The following is a 20,517-nucleotide window of genomic DNA, read 5'->3' as shown; positions in this document are numbered from 1 at the left end:
AAAAGCATCAAGAAGCGGCGGGAAAAGGCCCTCGGGACGCCGCCAGGGCGGACCCACGCGCCTTTTTCGCTTGTGCCGGCTCCCCAAGCGCCCCTCAGGGCGCCGGGTTCGGCCTGGGTCCGTCGGCACCAGTTTTGGCTTGAGCCGGCGGAAAACGGGCTTCTGGGAGCGCGACTGGACCGTTTTTTTGGCGCCGGCGCGGCAAAAACGTCTGGGAAGGGCCTGTTGGGGGCGCGGCTGGAGATGCCCTGATGATCGTGTTTTGAAGTTCCTGGGTCTTCGGTTTTTGTTACGGGCACATGCCATGTTCTAGTTTTGTGGGTTGTGTCTGGTCTTCCATGTTACGGGCACGGACAGGAAGACGATGGCAAGCTTCGGCGCGGTGGCGGGGCTGAGCTGGGCAAGCACAGGCGAGCCTGCGAGGAGTGGGGCTTCTTCCAGGTCCGCTGCACCAACTGCCCACTTAAACACTTCATCAATCGTCTATAACTGTAAAGTCAGTTGTGTGTGCGCGCGCCCATGTAGGTGGTGAACCATGGCATCGACGGCGAGCTGCTGGACGAGATGGAGAGGCTGGCGAGGGAGTTCTACATGCTGGTGCTGGTGCCGGGCGGCATCCAGGGCTAAGGCCACGCCATCGCCTTCGACGACCACCAGAAGCCCGACTGGTGGAAAACGCTGGTGCTCGCCCTGTCGCTGGCCTTCATCTGGCAGCCCAAGCTTTCTGTCACAGCCCTAGACATTTTTTTTGTAATTAGTTGCATCAGTGAGCATCCATGCATCATGTTTCAATTCAAAGGAATTTGAATTGACGAAATTTCCAAAGCCTCAGAAATCATTTTTTAAATGATAAAACTAAAAATCTCCTCAAATGATCCCAAGAAAATGTTAATGTTAAACCTTGAAAATACTGTCCAGGGCAAAAACACAAACCAATATTTTTAGAGGCTTAAAAGTATTTATTTTTAGGACTTTGAATTAAATCAGTAACTATTTGAATTGGATTTATTTTTACTATGTATAAAATATGAATCCAATAATCCTGAAAACTATTGAATGGCTTTGAATATATTGTATCAAGCCACATAAATATTTCCCTCTAGCCGGTAGCGCCGCCATGGCCGAGAAGGCGAGAACTCCCTGTCGCCGCGCCCGTCGCTGCACGCCAGCACGCTCAAAAGGTACTCTGCCGAGATCAGGGCGCTCTGCCTATGCCTCCTGGGGAACATCGCCGAGACGTTAGCCCTGGCGCCAAGAACGCTCACGGTCATGTTCGGCGACGCGGTGCCGATGAACTTGTACGCACCGTGCCCGCGGCCGGACCTGGTGCTGGGGCTCGGTGCGTGCTCCGACGGAAGCACGGTCACCGTGCTCCAGCAGGATGCTGGACGCACAGGACTGCAGGTGGTCAATGGCTGCACCTGCCTGCCCGTCCACCCCGTCCTGCACGCCCTTGTAGTCAACCTGGGCGACTCGCTCTGAGGTGCTCACGAACGGCAGGTACAAAAGCGTCGAGCTCCGGGCAGTGACCGACAGCGAGAAGAACCAGCTGTCCATCTTGTCCTTCTATGCGCCGACCTACGACGTCGAGCTCGTTGCCGACGGCGAACCTACGACGTCGAGCTCGACCCACTGCCAGAGCTCGTTGCCGACGGCGAGCCATGCTGGTACCGGAGGTACAACCACGGTGAGTACAGCCATCACTACATCCAACAAACTCCAGGGCAAGAAGGCACTGCATTTCACAAGACCAACTAGACCGCCAGAAGTACAATCCTATATCATGCTTGTGTGCAGTAATGCCAAGTAATTAAGATTCATGGTGCATCTGCTGCTCCTGAATACGCTTGGCAGTAATGTACAATTTGCCAATTAAAAGTGTGTGTTCTATCGTCTTTCCAGGCTGATTTATACTCTCCATCAATCGGAAGCTGATATTCACTTCAAAGGTACAGATAAAGGGACTTCAAACTGGTTATTCTTTCAATCAATTGGAGAGAAAACCCTTTATCCATCACTAGAAAGTAAGAGAATGCAAAGGATAAATACTATGGCCAAGTACCCTCTTCGAATGTTGCTGAAATAGTTTCAGCACTTCCCAAAAAATGAGATTCACATACGATTATGCTGTGAGAATCACTCAAAATCAGGCCACAAGCAGGTATAGGATCCATGAAGCATTCATAATGCAAGCTGAGTTTATAGAATCTAAAAATGCAAACAATTACCACACACTGGCTCTAGGTCATAATAGCAACTTTGCAACCTTACCGGCAAATTAAACCAGGAACAAACATAAACCCATCTAATCTACAGTTTAGCGATGCAGGCAAGCACACAAACACAGATAAGTAGCATCAAGTCATAGATAAGATTAAACCATAGACAGCATCAGAAGCACGCCAAAGGCACAGGCAATGCACCAATCATTCTGGTGTCATGACATACTCCATGTCCAGCCACTAAGAGTGCTAGGTGCTGACCGGCCTAATGTTCGCTAGATGACAATCAAAATAAACTGCCATTGGCATAAATTGACCCGCCATCATGTACATTTCAAATGCTGTTAACCATAATGGGGTAGGAGGCGGCCCTAAAGAGGTATCCCCTGCAGATTCAGTATAGCGTTTAATCTAGCCAAACCTCGCCAACAAAATCCACAGTACACGAGCTCTGCTTTGGTACCAAAAACCGAACCGCACAAAAAATTCCTCCAGATGTAGGCCATGTTCTAGAACCCCTTCCTGTATGTAAGCTTGGTTATCGATGAATGTTAGCTGAAGAACATTTCCTTTCTACTCCATGTAACTGCCAGAACTGTTGTCCACACCGCTGTCAATTGTCAAGCGATTGCATCTGGCCAGCAGATCATCCTCTACAGTCTGATATGAGTAATGGAATGGTTAGTCGTAATCCAGAAAGGAAAAACAAATTATGTAGTATCAAACGATGATGCGAGTGCAACTGAGTTCACCTTGTATGTTTGAAGCAAAAGTTGGCCACCAATCTGTTTCTCTCTTGCATAGCTGTCATAAGTTTGCATCAATGGAGCACTAACAACCTGCAACAGGAGTGGAGGCAGTAGAAGGATCAGAAATATGTCAGGAAATAGCATTTTGCATGATTCAAGCAGTTGAATTTCTGTGGTCGAAGACAATTAAGACATTTGCTAATTGAGCCAATCATAATAACGTATTTTACTTTCATACTAACATCTTATTTGGGCATTTTAGAAGCAGGACCAAAATACTAGGAACCAAATGTCCAGGACACAGATATTGGAAACCGAATATGAATCATCAAATAACACAACAGAAGAGGTACCAACCCTACATACTACTACTGGAAGAAGGCAGACATGTTCAAGCTGCAAAGTGAAAACATATTTATTTTTTCTTAATTAAAGAGAACCTTCAAACAGAGCTCTGTGCTATCACCCTCAGCAATACTCAGATAGCTCATCAATCTCATGGTTTCCTTCTCCATACAATCCTGAACCTACAGATATCACACATATAAACAGTGTTAAGAAACTAAAAAGAAATAAATAACACCTACTGACCCATTAGTTAAGATTAAATTACTGACCTTGGCAAGGTAATCTTGTAGAGGGTACTGAACAATCCATTCAGAACTTTTCCTGGAGTAGTAAGCATATGTATCTTGAACAACAGCATTTTTCATGAAGGATTTGACTTCAGAGCGACATATGCCACGCATAATGCCCATCAAGATGTCCATATCAGCATTGATTCCATCACGCTCTTGGCGAATCTGGATCAATCAATTGTTATGTACAGAAGAAAATGCTTTTAACAACAACCAGGCAAAAATAGCTATCTAAGAATTACCGAAGTCAGCAGAGCGTCTGATACTTCATGACTGAAGAAGGAAAAGACCTAGCAAAAGGGAAAAAGTCCATAAATATTAGGTAGAAAATGTGTAAGAAACATGTAATAAAAACAAACAGATGTAAAAACAAAAATATTTCTCGCACAACACTTAGTCACTTACTGTAGAGAAAAAAGAAGTGGCAGCAGTGTCTTCAAGACAAGGTAGCTTTCTTTGCTCAACAAAGCAACGGTCCAAATAGTTGAAGAAGCCAGATACACATTTAACCATGATACAATAGTTAGACCACATTTTCGCAAGCTGTCTCAAAAGGTAGCCGTCTCTCTGGTGCATCAGATGGGGGCAAACCTAAGTACATAAGCAGAAAAAAGTCAACAGAGGGAAGAATGATGCATATCTTTGATGCTAACAAAGGCATTTCTTCAACATCCAAAGCAAAGAGATACATGGAAATTATATACTCCCTCTATCCATATATATAGGGCCTAATGCGTTTTACGAGGCTAACTTTAGAGCAATAATATCTGACATGCAAGTTACACAAAGCATACCGTCAAATTCATACGTGAAAGGAGCTTCCAGTGATATAATTTTCACATTATACATCTCGTATAGTGTCAATCTTATCAATAGTCAAAGGCAATCTCGAAAAACACATTAGGCCCTATATATATGGATGGAGGGAGTATGATATCATGGAAATTACATATGCATGCAAGAATGTGCAAGTATGATATCAAACCTGCTGTCCTGTAGTCTGAAAAGCGTAGCAGCAGCACTTTCATTAGTTTGTTTTTGGTGCTTTAGTTAAGAACTATCACGAGAACGCAGGAAGTGCTGTGAAATAGCTATGTCAACATAAATCACAATATTCTACTTAGTTTTCAAATGCAAATAAATTAGTTCCAAGTTTCCTTTTACAACAAGAAATCCTACACAATATGTCAAAGATAATCTGTTCTCACATTATCTGGTTTGTAACTTGGTTCAAGATGACACAACACTATGATACTAAACTTTTGTGAATGTTATGATAGTATGGACATAAGCCGTCCAACACTGAGATCTGGAGAAACATGCGTCCATGCCTAAATAAGTTTTCCAATACTAGGTCAGCAGATATGATCTAACAGAGGAAACAAAAGTCAGTAGTTAAAAAACAAGATTTCATTTATCAATTCCTCACTCTTAAATGCATCGATTGGTTAGAACTACAAATACTGACTCGGCAATAGAAAACTGTGAAATGGAATGAAAGGCCGACATAGTACCAGTGCACGAACAGATTCTGCAAGTGTAGCCTTGTAACCATTGTACATCTCTTCACAATAGCTGGTTGTCTGCACCGCCATTCTATAAGCACAGCTGGAAAAGTATATGGACATATCATGTGCAACAAATTTAAGTGCTTCACTGGTAATAGTTAAGATATACATATTACACGTGATAATGATAGAATCATACTCATAGCAATTCATGTACTCAGCAACAGTAGGCCTTGTACCAGTGGATCCCTCCAAAATCTTTGAACATGTCACAATGCCCTGCTCCAGGACCTTCCAGCCATCCTCAAAGCTGAGGTGCACATTCATTTTTACTGCTTTGCTCCTGCAGTGAACTGAAGCAATGGAAATATCTGTAAGAAGAACTATTATGTTGGATATCTAACAATTGTTTACTATGTAAAAGGCATCAATTTCTGGTATTAATAATATCACCCAACATAGTTGGATATACAAACTCGATAAAGGCCTACGATACCATACAAACAATACTCCTAATTTCACTAATATACAATGTTCCAGAAGCCTTCATGCGCCATTTAGGAAACTAGGCCGCAACTTCTGCAAGGAGATTTGAAACTTTGTCTACGCATTTCAACATTCAAGTCTTCCATATTTAACTATAAACATATGATGCAAAACAGAAAGCCTATTTGTATATATGAAAGAAGACTCGGCCACAAGGCACTAGCACTTGTTGGATTGTTTGTACAAGAACATACGAGACACCAGGCACCCCACCAAATAAATTCTGCTAATGGCAGTCAAACCCTGGTGGGCAGGTTAGCGTTCAAGCGTCCCCACCAAATGAGTGACACTCAATTCACAATAGAAAGCCTACTCATATCCAAAATAAGATGAACGGGTGTGCTTAATACAACTATACAAGCACAAATTAAGGAAGAGAATTTAACCAAAGTTCAGCATTCACTGTTAATTTGTAGTAACAGAACAATACTACATGCATCGAGAAGGCGCGCACAGGGTGGATCTAACAAGACATGTATCAAGAAAGCACGAACAGGGTCGATCTAACAAGGAAGCATGAGGCCTCAGTTAAACATCCCACCTTGGATTAGCACTAGTATTGCTCCCAGCAAGGAAAATAGGAAAATACCAGGATAAACCTATTTACAATTCGAGCAAGTTAGGGTTAGTCGCTACTAAGGAAAATTCAAACCTAGATGGGTGAATCTCCCCTCCCCACTCCCCACTCCACACCAGTCCGGTAGAGCGGGCCAGAGGGGAGGAACAGCGACCACACGATAGAACCGCTTCCGTGCTTCGACGGAGGAGGCCTGGGAGGGGAGAGGCCGCGCGGCGGCGAGGGTTCGATGACCCCGTCGGTCTCGCCGCGGCGAAAGGAAAAAAAAACTAAACCCTACGGCAGCGGCGGCATTCAGCAAGGCAGCGACGGCGAGCAGGCGACGGGATTCGCAACAGACCGACGGGGACGGACGCATTCGAGGACGGACCAGGCAGATGGATTCGGATTCCCGACCCACGGCGGAGCGAACAGACTGCTCGGAACGGAGCACGAATCGATCGGATACGGAAAAGCGGAATCAAGAGGGGTTTCAGCTTTTTCGAGGGGTTTGGCACTTTGGTGCGCTCCTTTTTAATAACTTCTGGACCTATATATATATATATATATAATTATTATTAATATAATATTTATGATTTAGTCTTTACTCCTTACCTAATAATTTTTAATTTTTTAATTTTAATTTAATAATAAAACGGCTGTCACTGCTGCTCGTATGTTGTTGGCAATTTTGCAGAAAGATCCATGTGTTTTTGCGTATTCAACCCGCAATCCTCATGATAAATCAACCGAATCAGTTTGCGCGAGAAAAAGAAAGAAAAACACCTGCAGGACCATGCTCCCAATCCCATCTCCCTATCCAGCGCGTCGTCAGGACGGGGCGTCAACCCGTTGGCTGGGCAGCTGAGGTTGCTGCCAGCCCACCCGAGTTCGAGTCCCGGCACGAACGTGCGGTGCTCACGGAATTTCTTCTATAAAGAAAAGCCAACAAGGGTTAGCCCTTGAATTGGTCTCATTTTATTTTCTTTATCCAGCGCGTTGTGACCTCCTGCCATGCCCCACGCCGACTCACCATGCGCCGCCAGCCCCCAGTGTTGGACTCTGGTAGTCGCCATCGCTGACGGAGTAGGAGGGGATATGGAGGTCGGCGAGGGGCATGGTCTTGCAAGCCAGGGTCTGACATCGTGTGCATGTGCTCTCGCAACACCGCTGCTAGGCAGTTAGCACATAAGCTGATTGATGAGAGGAATTAAAATGCTTCTGATTTGTTAGGCCCTCAATATTCCAAATTGAAGTCGAAGGGAAGAATGATCGGAAACAAACAGGTAAGAAGCCCATGAGTTATTTGTCTTACAGGCATGCACATGTACAACATGTTGATACATAGTTCCAGATTTCCGATGGATGCTGGTATTGTTGGCTAACATCACCGAGACTGTACATCATGATGGTTACCAAGACACGACAATGATCTCAATGTTAAGACCGAATGAAATACCATGACTGTAGATCTCTATATCGGTTTGGATAGTAGATGCAAATATTGGTTTACTTTAGTCCCACCTTGGTTTCATTGGGTATCAAGGAGTTGTCCTAGGAAATAAAGAAAGGAGCATTTAGGGAAGGAAATAAAAATGAGGATACTGAATATAGATTCAGAAAAACAATAGAATAAAATTGTGGAATGCATGAGTCACATTTGGACATCTCACGCTGCTCCGGATGATGCCGAGTCAGCCACACAACACGTGTTGCAGCCTACTGAAAGACAACATCAAGCACATGTTGAGGGCCAAAAGAATGAAGCAAAAACAAGATTGCACGTAAGGATCCGATGAGGTCTATCTTTTTGATCAGAGATTGAATCAATCATCCGGAGAAGAATTAGGCCAGAAATTAGGATACATTATGAGAAAATGAAACTTCCATTAAAGAGGAGCAAATGAAACACTTTCATAAAAAAATCTCGTAGAATCGAGAATGAAGGTTTTATTCTGTACATGCTAGATCATGAATTAGTAACTGCATTCAATTTCCGAAAAGTCCCGATTGTTTTGACTTTGAAATGGGATATTTTAAGATTAAATCCCTGGCCCAAAATTACGCTACGGCCAGGTTAAAATTATGGCATTCGTCTCTTGATTGTAGCAGACTCTGTTCCACAAGGTCACAACTTTGTCATAGGGGCTAAAACATCAATGTTTTCAAGGCGTGGTGCGTGATGAATGACTACACAATGCTTTGCCTTTTTAGTGCCAACACTTAATAAGATTAGGGGAGCAGACATTGCACAAATGAATCCAATCATTATGTTGAATTAACAAATCTAACATCAGTTCATCAGTTCCGAACTTCGGATGATACAAGTAAGGAAAGTAAATAGAGATCCTTGATAAAACAAAATTTCTAATGAAAAAACTCAGTTACGATGTTGCAAATTGTGAAGACCCATCAGCATGGAGACCATCCAGAACCTAGATAGTAGTGACACTAAACATAATATTATAAAAGATCATAGTGGTTAACTTATTATTTTCCCGAACACCAATGCACACTTTCTATTATACCTAAGCAATGGCTCACAATGCGAAAATAGTGTTTGGTGGCCGAGCACCCTGCAGGCCGGAATCAGCCCCGTCAATGCTCGGCGTGATCGATGCCCAGCGTGCATAAAGCTACTGTATAGCGACTGTATTCATAGAATAGTCTGGTGTACAGTGCCCGTATTTGCTAGTATTAAATAATCACTGCTGGCTCACGTACACTAGCAGGCACACGAGTGCAGCACAGCTGCATAGCAGGCACAAGAGATGCAGCACACCTGCATGTCTCGTTCACGCGCGCAACAGTCCCTGCCTCATGTACACGGCACGGAATTGACTCGGTCAACATGTTTGGTTTTCTTATTTTTCCTTGAATTTCTCTTATTCAACATTATATTTCGGTTTTCTCCTTTTTTCACTTGGTTTTTATTTATTTTTTCTTTCATTTTTCATTATACTTCTTCCCATACGCGAAAAACATTTTTTCCTTTCGTTTTTCATTATACTTCTTTCCATACGTGAAAAACATTTTTTAATAAGCGATCAACATTTTTGGGTATACACGTGCAACGTAATCCAAACGTTTATTCAATATTTTTCACAAACTTGTTCAACACTTTGATACTTTATTCAACATTTTTTCAAAATACTTGGTCGACATTTTTATATATTCGTTCCGCATTTTTTTAGTATGTCTTCAACTTTTCAACTACTTTATTCAGCAATTTTCAAATTCTAGTTTAACATTTCCCATACACTCGTCAAGATTTTTTAATACATGTTCAACAGTTTTAAATTCTTATTAAACATTTTCAAATTTCTTGTTCATCATTTTTTTTCATATCTCTGGGTCAATGTTTTCTAATACTTATTTCAGCATTTTTTTCAAAATTACTTGTTCAACATTTTTTTCAAATTGTTGTTCAACATTTTTTAATATTTATTTCATCGTTTCTTCAAATACTTGTTCAACGTCTTATAAAATACATGATCAACTTTCTCATTCACATATGTATTCCATTGTATCAATTTCTTTTGTTTAGATGATAATGATTTCTTAGGTTTGCATCCCCCCCCCTTTTTAAGAACTATTACTTAACTTTTCTTAACCTGAAGCAGAAAACTCCACATTAAGCGAACCTTACTCAAAGGGAAAACTACAATTTGGGGTTTTTTTTGAGGGGGGGGGGGGGCTGCATATTAGGTGATACACCAAGCAAAAGCAACACAAATACATGACCAAACAAGAGATTTCACATTTGGAAACAGATCATGTCCAACTAAATTCTTCTGACAACAAACGATACTACGGATTCTGAGATTCGCTAAACAGTTGAAAAAAGTTACTATCAGTGTGAGGGCAAGCCGTTGCAATCAAAAAGCCGCTCGACAAGGTGTGGATGCGGCGCATTGATGCAGGTGCTTAGATCAGATTATAAGGGGTGGTACATATGTGAACACAAAACAAAGCACAACCATGCACCATCGGTTAACCGCATGGAGAAGCTGCACTGGAAGTCGCACTGGCACATAGATAGGTACTAGTAGAATGCCCGTGAGTTGTCACGGGCCTTTTTAGTTTTGTGTGGTTGCATCTATAAACATAATGCATGTCAAATTTCACATGTATAAAAGAACAATTTTTTTTTTCTAATTTTCAGTCATTTATTTTCAATTTTTCAGGCCTTTTTTGTGACTGTCGGATCTGCACAAATCGTAACGCTGTTTCGTTTAGAGAATAATCTAATAAAAAGACCTTAAACTCGTAGAGCCCGTTTGAATTAAATCATGAAATTTCAATCCCTGAAATTAGCACTCCGTACTTATCGATCCCAGTCAATCCCGAGCTTCTACTGACGTAGACCAGTTTGGGGCGCTGAGAAACAGATAATCCCTAGTGGATCATAACTTCTCTCACTGACTAAGCGGGGTCACTTGTCACACACATCTTCTCCCCACTTGAAGGGCCCAAACATGTACGCCATGAATATTCACAACGTCAAGCATGCTAATCTCTTTTTCCACCATGCCATGGAGAGACAACCACGGAGAGACAACCACTACTAAGTAACATAGTTATTATCTGCGAGTCTGCGACAAGTTAGTAATGTTGTCCGCATATTCTTGGACTTGCACGGGCATGCGAGTGAGAGAGAGAGTGAGAGTGAAGAAGAAGATGTAGATGACACGTGAGCATCCCGTTCGGGATTGACCCTTTTCCTGGTGTGACAAACAGGTCTAAAGACGGGATTGATCAGAATTGATAAATACAGGGTCCTAATTTAGAATTAAGAGTTCGTGAAGGGTTTTGTTTTTCCAGACTTTTCTCTTTGGTTTATTCGCTCGTTGCCTTCTATCCCTGTGTGGCGCGTGTCGGTTCTCAGTTGTTTCTCTCTTCGGGTGGCTATATTGCTCCGCACCCACACCCGGATTCGTTTTTTAAGAACAATCTTACAATCTGTTTTCACCCACACGATTTTTAATTATTTTTTGGGTGGTGGTCGGCGGCCCAGTAATCATTTTGTATCAGAGAGAGAAGGGAAGGGGAGGAGAGGCGGAGGCGGTGGCGGTGGAGGGGGGTCACCGCCGTCCGGGAGTAGCAGCAAGGGGTTAGCTGGAGGTCATGGAGCGCGGGAAGCTGCCGCAGCACAGCCCTGTGAAGGGGAGCCGCTGTCATGGAGGAGCAGGGGGAAGGAGAGAGGGAGGTACTGAGAGGAGGGCGGCGAAGATTTTTTGCTGGTCCCGCCACCAGCAGGGTTTCGCCGGTGATGTCGCAACCGTTCGTCGGCGCCGTTCGCGCGGGAGGTATGGCTAGTTATCCCTTTCCCCTCTCTACAACTCTGATTTCTAGTTATTCCAGTCGTGCAGCTCTGTGTTCATCCCCGCGCGCCATGCGCGCAGATCCCTTGATGTGCGGGGGTTGTTTTTTCATCGTGTTTCAGACTAATTTGATGAGAATCATAGTAATGTCCGGGTTATTAGTTCAGCAGATACTTTTATGCCGCTCGATTTCGCGGATACAAAAATTTGGGGGATTTGCCCTCAGCATGTTTCCCCTTTTTTTCTTCAGATTATGGACGTTTTGGTGATGAAAATTGATATGAGTATACTTATATGTACTAAGGATCCACACACAAAGTGGGTTGGGCCTAGCGTATGGGCGGTTTTGTGCGCATGTATGTGTTGGGCAGATGTGCCATTCAGTTTTGTTAGTACTTTGTACGTGGTTGTTCAGGATTTTGGTAGTAGTTCGTAGTGTTGTATTTTGTTCTTAGCGTTTCCGTGATTTCTGAACAGCCAGGCATCTCTCTCTCTCTCAGCCGTTTCAGTGTTAGGTGTCATTTTATTCAGTTATGGTTGTAGTTTCCGTGGAAGGTGTAAGTTTATTCAGTGTTTCTCTCAGACTGAGGTTTCGAAATTAAGGTGCAGATTGTGTAACACGCAACATTTTAGTGATGGAGGTGGGGGTGGGGGTGGGGATGGGAAGAGAGAGAATCCAGCATGTAGGGAACATCTTCAGTAAGTGTCTTTTTCAGGTTCCAGTAGGTGCTGCTTTCTTCAGTTAACGTTTAGGGTAGGATAGTTAGCTAGTTTTACCAAGTCATTAATTCCCAAGTAACAATGATCAGCGCGCACCATGCCGGCATTTATTTTCTGATTTTGTAAAGCAATGTCCAAGGGGAAAGTTCCTCATACATACTCGATGAAAACGGCACTGTCCATCTAACAAATTTTTCTTTTGCACCGAGGCGGCGGCTGTTGAAGCTATGTTTGCAAAATGGGGGAAATACCCATCCGTGTTTTTTCAACATATTTTACAGCTTGTAGCCTTTTCTCTTGTCAGCTATGTGGAGTTTTTCAGTTTGCTTTCATTTTTTTACTTTTTCAACAGCAGGGTTGGGGATTCTTGAGGGGCAGAGATCAATGAGTGGATGCCATGAACCCAACTACGACCCTGATGACGGTTCGCGAAACACTGAGAGTTGCGATGAGAGCATTGCATCTAGTGATGAAGAATCTGTTTCGACGAGGAAGAAGTTATTAGAAGATGCTTTATTTGGTTTTTTAGAAAGGAGGTATCCATCTCTTTCTCTCATGTGCTTTCTCTTCTTTTCTATTTTTTTTCTAGACCTATGGTATGCACATATTTTTTAATCTCTTTTTTCTTTCCATTGCGAAATTATCTGATATAAACATCTTTTTCATATGTCATCTAACAGGCAATCAAATCACTCAAGATTTTTCAAAATTCTGCAAGAATGTCGACCTCGAAACTGAGGTATTACACTTTTTTGTCCTCTTCTTTGGTCCTTTTTTCCTCTTCGCTTTCATTCTTTTTATGTTAGTTACACCTGACATTGCAGGATAAGAGGCAAAAGGTTATGGGGGCAGGGAGGCATGTGTTCAGTGTGTTTTCCACAAAATACTTTGCAGATATCTTGAGGCATATGTCCAGTGGTTGGAAGGATATGATCTCAGAATACGGGTTCGAGCCTCTTCTGAAATTTAAGAAAACTGATATCCCGTAAAGATTTGTCCGCTGGATTGTCGAATGTGTAGACACAATGTCATCTCAAATCATTGTTGCTAATAAGAAGATCATTTCTATCTCAAAGGATTCAGTTCATTGTGTGCTGGGCCTGCCAAACTGTGGTGATTTAGCGACACAAGACAAGGATAGTGTGAGGAACTTCATTTTGCCTCGGTTCAGCTTGACGAAGATGCCAAACAATACTTTCTTTGGAGACATGCTCATATCTTCTGATTTCCTCAGTGAGGAAGACACTTTCATATGCTTCATGGTGATCGCAATGTCGTGCTTCCTTTTTCCATCTTCCAGGGATCAGATTCACACTGAGTTTTTGTCCTTGCTTGTTGATTCAAAGCACACAAGTGGTTTTGATTTCTATGCGCTTGTGTATGATTGTATACTTACTGGCATCATCAAGTATGTGATTTCTGGCAGAGTAACGGGCAGGATACCAAAGGTGTTTGACTTTTGCTCGTACTGAATGACGGTTAGTCTTTTTTAAGTGTTTTTTTCTGCATCCATTTGTTTTTGTTTTGTCTGTTCTGTGTCTCCTTTTTTTTCTATTGGGGAAGAACAGATGCACTACTGCAATCGACTCTTTAGATTTCAGATTTTGTACTGTTAATGGATGTTAGTTAAATATGAAAATAATCCAGGATAGGTTGTCGCGGAAATGAAGAGCCCAAGGTCAGAAGAGTAATAAGTTTGTGAAGCATAAGCAGAATCTAATAATTCTTACAGCTTTAGATAGAAGAGAAAGGCCTGGAGATGTTCATACCTAGGGGTACTCACAATACTTCTTGATACTTTGGTTACTTCACGTTTTCCTCGCCATTTCTCTCTCCAGACCAACCTATGCAATTTTTGAAATCCATCCTCATAAGATAGATGGGCCTATCAGTGTGAAATGCACATATGTGAAATTTATTTATTATATCATTGAAATGGACATATGTGAAATCCTCATAAGGTAGATCTTCTTAATGTGGCTTTCAATGTGAAATCTATTTAACCTCACAATATCCCTTTTTTTTCTTTTGAAAAGTTACTTTTGCCTCTCTGTCATGTTCCTTCCTAGCTTGAATTTTGCCAATAATGATTGTTGCTGGATTATTTATTGTCTAGTTAGACACAAGCATTTTCATATTAGTGTACGTCCTGGTACATATGCACATAGTCGGAGGCGGCAGACCCGGACTCTGCAGGCTCCCGATGGAGTGCTCCCGCGGTGCCTTCTTTCACTCGCAAGGACATTCAGATGTACCTCCACATGAGACATGATAGAACCACACAGGTAAATTCTCATTTTTCTTTGTTCCTCTCGTGAGCTTCAGTTTTTGCTTGTTTCCTAGGAGCATGAACTATGCTTGTGGGCGTAGAGATAATATGATAGTTATTCTATTCAATCCATGGCCAATAACAAGTTATAGTAAAAATTAAAAATTAGTGTCTGTCAACTATGAAATTGATTAAATTGACTTTAGTGCATAGGGATAATTTGATCACGATTCAAGCCATGGCCAATAACAAGAAAATCAGTGTCAACTATAAATTGATTAAATTGGTTTCACTACAATGGATAGAACTTTTTATATAACAAATCGAGTATCTTAATGAGCGAATGTGAGGAATCTTGTTCTGGGGCGACCAGTCCTCTTGTCGCTCAATCTGCTGCAAGCACGTGCGGTGATGATGGGTAGGAAAAGTGGACCGAGCTATAAATTTAAATTTTTCATAACAATTTGATTAAGTTGGCTTCAGTTCATGGAAGAAGACTTGATTTTCTCGGTCATCATAGTAGAGGTAGAGCTCCCAATGATCAGTTGCTGCAGATCTGAGTTGTACAGTTGGAAATTGGTGCAGAACAATTAGCTTAGAACTATGGGCCATTGACTTAGGTATAGGAGAGTTAGTTCAGAACTACGGGCCTCTGATTTAGGTATAGGATAATAATTTGTAACCCATTTAAGTCATAGCTCAGGAACCCATTTAAGTCGTAGCTCATGAACTTTCAGACAGACTATGCTAGACATAACTTTATCTGCAAGTACATATGTATAACTTTCATTTGATAATTGCCTCCATAGAGGACTGATAGAATAGCAATCGCACGCTAAATTCTGGAAAGCATGATTAACAAGTAACTGGCAAATATAGACTGGACACATGAGAACTTCAGTAACAGCACATGGTGACGCATTAGAGATATGCATATGGGCAAGGCATTGCGATGCATTCAGCGCACGGGGTCTTCCGCTTAGCTGCAAGGTCCGCGTTTCGCTGAGCCCGCAATGCCTTCCTCTCATCCGGTGGTATGCTCTGCCTGCGTGCTCTTCGACGGGCGTTCATCTCTTGCCTCTGCTCAACTGGTATATTTTTACTCGCTGCCCTTCTACGGGCATTCATCTCTTGCCTCTCCTTGGTTGTCAGATTTTGTCTGACAGCCCTTTGGCTTGCATTCCTATCTTCAATAGTTTTATTTTTTCTAGATGCTCTTCGACGTGCATTCACTTCTTCCCTTTGCTCGGGTGTTAGGCTATCTCTCCTTGCTTTATCACGGTTCCGTCTTTGTTGATTTTTGTCTTCTTTAACGCTTGCATGGGAAGCAATATGTTCAGCACCACTCGGTGCTCCTTGAGGTGCTGTAGGGTTTTCTGCATGGCCAGTGTGTAATTTGTTAAATCCAAGACTCACATTGAAGCAATATACCTAGTACATGGTTAGACTTAATAAATCTAGATGTATAGATGACCATACTTCAATGGTAGAAACGCCGTGTGAAAGGGTAATACCATTTGATGTTCCCACATGCTCCTGTGGCTCCAATGCTGTCATGGTACCGGCTGTGGGAAGCATTGTAGCTGATTGGGTGGACGCTTCACATATGAACATTCTGTATGACTGTTCCACAACAACAATTAAGATTACAAGATGGTCAGCTTCAAATCATCAATTAAGACATTATGTCTCCACAATTTGTTAGAGAATACAGGTAGCTTTTTCCCTTATCATTCGACATATTATAAGAAAATGTTGCATGGATAATGATTAACGACCTTTGAACCTTCACCACTGTGGTTCATAGACAAAGTAAAATAGTTGGTGCTACGATTTCAGGCAGTAAAGATGCTATGAGGGAGAATTCAGACAAAAAGGGCAAAATAAAATACTGTAATAGTAAATGGTGCCGGGATAGTTTTTTTTTTGAAACGGGCAAAAGATTTGCCGCATATATTAATTAAGAAGGAGAAGAATGTTTTGTTACAGGCCCCCAACTACAAGGATTTTACTCTCCTGGAATGATGGTCCCTAACTTTTTTGCGCCTGCGGCGACCCAGAGTTTAGCTTCAAGCTTGATGTTGTTGAGCAAGATTGTTGGCAGAGAGGACTTGTTGCGGAAGACTGGCGGGGAGATGTGGTAGCGGTTGACCCACCAATCTTTGACAGATTGCTCAAGATGCCATGTAGAAGTGTCAAGGTGCTCAAGGTGTAGCCATTCATTGACCAAATTCCAAAGGCGAATGGTGAATCTACATTTGTAGAAGAGGTGGGCGTCGGACTCTTGCACACGCTTGCATAGGGGGCAAAGGTCGCAATTTGGCCACCCCCGCTTTGCCAGTCTGTCAGCTGTCCAAATCCTATCTTGGATAGCCAACCACGCAAAGAACTTCACTTTAGGCGGCGCCCAGGCTTTCCACACCGCCTGTGGCATCGGAGAGTGTGTAGAGCCCATGAATTGTGCCAAGTAAGCGCTTGCCGACGAGTATTGTCCGTTCTCAGTGTGCTTCCAGATGATTTCATCCTCGACGTGCTCCACAAGATGAAAGCCATTGATGAGAGTCCAAAGGTTTATGAATTGCCTAATGTGCTCGACGGTGAAGCTTATCGTGATCTTAATCTTGGAGATCCATGCATCATTGAGGAGCGCATCCTTGACTTTCCAATTTTTCCTCGAGGATGCCTCGAAGATAAGAGGCGCGATTTCCTTAGGCTTCCGGTCTTGAACCCATGGAGCTTCCCAAAAGGGGGTCCTCGCCCCATTACCAACCGTGATTGTTGTTCATGCGTAGAAGAGGTTGAGGTCCATCTCGTCGCAAGGATTTCCCATGCCGACCCACATTCTCGTTGGTTCCTTCCACTCGAACCAAGGCCATCTCAGTCTTAGGGCTCTTGCAAATTTTGTTGTGTTCAGTACTCCGAGTCCTCCCCTCTCAAAAGGTCGGCAGACCACGTCCCAGTTGACCTTGCACTTGGCACCAGTCGTCCTGTCCATGCTGGACCAAAGGAATGCCCTCGCAATCTTGTTTGTGCTGTGTAGGATGTTCGGGGGTGGTAATGTTGTTACCCTCCCATGGGATGAGCTTGGCCGCCGCCTTGTCCTCTAGGAATTGAAAGTCCACTTTCTTGAGTTGCCACACCGAGAGTGGAAGCCCCAAGTATCTCATCGGAAAAGAAGCCCTCACCGCCGGCAAGCTTTGGGTGATATGCTCGAGGTTTAGGTGTGCACATTTGATTGGGATGAACGAGCTCTTGTTGAAGTTGGTTTGGAGGCCTGAGACCTCCCCAAAGCCTTTGAGGATGGTGGCGAGGTTGTCAATGTCTCTCTTAATGGGCGCCATGAATACCGCAGCATCATCCGCATATAGGGAGGTTCGCATGATAGTGCCTCTACCCCGGATCTTGTGGAGTAGCCCCTTTCTTGTAGCCAATTCGAGAAGTTGTTGAAGGGGGTCGATAGAGATGACAAATAGGAGAGGTGACAAGGGGTCCCCTTGCCTGAACCCGCAGCGGTGGAAGATTGCGGGGCCGGGCACCCCATTGAGGAGAATCCTGGATGATGAAGAGTTTAGGAGAGCAGCCACCCAATTGCGGAACTTGCATGGGAAACCCCTCCTACGCAGGAGATCGAGGATATACTCCCAACGCACCGAATCAAAAGCCTTGCGGATGTCAAGTTTGAAGAGGAGAGATGCAGTCTTGCTTTTGTGTAGCCGGCGTGCGAGATTCTGTACATACATGAAGTTGTCGTGGATGCTCCTTCGCTTGATGAAGGCACTCTGGGCATTGGAAACTAAAACATCCATGTGAGGTCGTAGTCGGATCGCTAGAATCTTTGCAATAATTTTTGCAATCCCGTGTATGAGGCTAATCGGTCTGTAGTCGGCAATGCCCTCCGCCCCATCCTTCTTGGGAAGCAAAACCACATTCGCCGAGTTGAGCCAGTGAAGGTTGGTTCCATGGAGGTCCTGGAAGAGGTGCACCACCCGCATCACATCCCCTTTGATAGTGCCCCAACATTTACTGAAAAAAATTCCGGTGAACCCGTCCGGCCCGGGCGCTTTATCCTTTGGCATCTTGTTAATGGCCTCCTTCACCTCTTCCTCGGTGATGCAGTCGTTCAAGGTGGACAAGTCAGTTTCCTCTAAATTTAGCTCCTCCCAGTTGAGATCTAGCGCACTGGGGGGCCCTTGCCCCATGACGCTAGAGAAATGTCCATGAATAATCTCCTCTTTCATCTCGTGCTCAGTGACCCACCCTTGATTGTGCTTTAGCCTATGAATGTGATTTTTCCGTCTCCGAGCATTGACCCGTCGATGGAAAAATTTAGTGTTTGCATCACCCTCCTTGAGGTTGGTCAGTTTTGCGCATTGTTTCTTGCGGGCCCTTTCAATTACTGCAAGGCTAACCACCCTCCTCTTGAGCTTTGTCCGTAGGTCGCTCTCCTCGTCGGAAAGGGTCCGCACCTCTTGGGCTTGGTCAAGCCAGAGGATCACCAGCAGGGCGGCATGCAGGTGGATCTTTGCCTTAGAGAATAGGCCTCTACTCCATTCCGACAGGCGAAGGGCAGTTTTCTTGAGCTTGTGGTGGAGCACGTGATATGGCTCGGTGTGGTTTGATGGCTCATTCCAGGCCTTCTCCACCACCTCAAAGAAGCCTGGCATAGAGGTCCAAACATTTTCAAATTTGAAAGCCCTAGGCCTCCGAGGCCCCCTGTCGTCTACGAGTAATAGGGGGCAGTGGTCCGACAGAGAAGAAGACAGAGCATAAAGAACATGGGTGCTGAATTGGACATCCCAATCAACATTGCAGAAGAAGGTGTCCAACTTGCACAAAGTCAGGTTTTCTCGTTCATTACTCCATGTGAAACGCCTATTTTGAAGATGTATTTCTTGCAATTCACAAGTGTTAAGGGCGGCCCGGAAGCGGTTTATGCGGCTCCTATTAACATTTCTTTTATTCTTGTCGCTAGCACGAATGATTTGGTTGAAGTCCCCATTGGCTAGCCACATCACCCCATTTGGTCGGGCCATAGGCTGTTGTTAGTTTGAAGTGCACCTCGGTGCCCTTGACATGTATCATGGCTGAAAGGCAGAACGTCGTGAGGGTGATGTTGCTCACATCCACGACAAGCTCATCCCAAAGGAGCAGGATCCCTCCTCTAGTTCCAGAGGCAGGTCTTTGGGCAAACCTTTTAAGCCTTTGCCCTCCCAGGAAGGCCGCTGTGTAGCAATCGATATTTTCAAGCTTAGACTCTTGCAAGCAAACGATTTGGCACGATGATGCGGAAATAGTTTCATTGACCGTAGCCCGACGATCTGGATCATTTAATCCCCTGATGTTCCAGCTTAGGATGTTCACAGGTTGCTCTAACATATTGGCACCATGGAGACACATAGGCAAGAGCTAAGGCAGGAATAACTAGCAGTCAGCACTGCAACCACGAACAGAGTAGCGACCCTCGATGGACATGCCCATCCGAGGTAACAAACATTGGGGAGCACACAAGCTAACCAAAGAAGAACTAACATTTGAAACTTAAATTGCACAGGCGTAGAGCTGGAGCATCAATTATTCTTCTGGTGCCTGCCTCGCCACATCGCCAAAGACCATCTCATGGTCCAGGCCATCCGCGCTGCCGTGGTTGATGAGCGCGTCCTCCGCCGCTGTTGCCTGCACATCATCGACCTTGAAAAGGGCCCTCAAGGCCGCCAGCACGTCCAGGGGCAGCTGCTCCTTGAACATGGTCGAGAGCTGCAGCAGAGCCCGTTCAGTGACATCCTCTCCATCCTAGACAATGCCCAGGTTACGGCAAACCAGCAGTTCTACCGCCTTGGCAGCTGGAATGGCCTTGCGTCTTCCTCCCTTGCGTAGCCGAGCACTGGAGCGGCGAATAGATAGGCCTCCGGTGCCATCACGAGCAATGTCCATCCCCGCCATCGTCTTGCGCCGCCACGCCGCCAGCAGCGGTCGGGCAGACCTTGG

General features: G+C 44.1%; 1 protein-coding gene, 1 long non-coding RNA gene and 1 pseudogene across 4 annotated transcripts; 2 read left to right on the top strand and 1 right to left on the bottom strand.

Annotated features, from left to right (window-relative positions):
- The first annotated feature begins 357 nt into the window (after window positions 1-357).
- Window positions 358-1,935, top strand: LOC125529814 (annotated as a pseudogene).
- A 417-nt stretch (window positions 1,936-2,352) lies between these two features.
- Window positions 2,353-5,470, bottom strand: LOC125529816 (cullin-1-like). Of its 2 annotated transcripts, XM_048694234.1 has the most exons (8): window positions 5,317-5,470; window positions 5,124-5,217; window positions 4,015-4,200; window positions 3,852-3,899; window positions 3,589-3,774; window positions 3,412-3,498; window positions 2,975-3,061; window positions 2,353-2,882 (listed from the first exon to the last, which is right to left on the bottom strand). In XM_048694234.1, the coding sequence occupies exons 1-8, from the start codon at window positions 5,442-5,444 to the stop codon at window positions 2,796-2,798; spliced, it is 903 nt and encodes a 300-aa protein (XP_048550191.1). In that variant the 5' UTR covers window positions 5,445-5,470; the 3' UTR covers window positions 2,353-2,795. The 2 variants fall into 2 exon arrangements, with proteins under 2 accessions (XP_048550191.1, XP_048550190.1); XM_048694233.1 differs by having other exon boundaries at window positions 5,124-5,470.
- A 5,607-nt stretch (window positions 5,471-11,077) lies between these two features.
- LOC125529815 lies at window positions 11,078-16,651 on the top strand. 2 transcript variants are annotated; one of them, XR_007292745.1, is made up of 5 exons: window positions 11,078-11,528; window positions 12,616-12,799; window positions 12,944-13,002; window positions 13,088-13,741; window positions 14,384-16,651. It is a non-coding gene; the product is annotated as an uncharacterized LOC125529815 (long non-coding RNA). The 2 variants fall into 2 exon arrangements; XR_007292744.1 differs by lacking the exon at window positions 14,384-16,651 and having other exon boundaries at window positions 11,082-11,528; window positions 12,619-12,799; window positions 13,088-13,723.
- Window positions 16,652-20,517: the final 3,866 nt, after the last annotated feature.

This window comes from Triticum urartu, unplaced genomic scaffold, assembly GCF_003073215.2.
Source record: "Triticum urartu cultivar G1812 unplaced genomic scaffold, Tu2.1 TuUngrouped_contig_5868, whole genome shotgun sequence".
Taxonomy (NCBI): Eukaryota; Viridiplantae; Streptophyta; class Magnoliopsida; order Poales; family Poaceae; genus Triticum; species Triticum urartu.
Note: the sequence above shows the minus strand (reverse complement) of the source record. Positions and strands in the feature narration are given on the sequence as shown.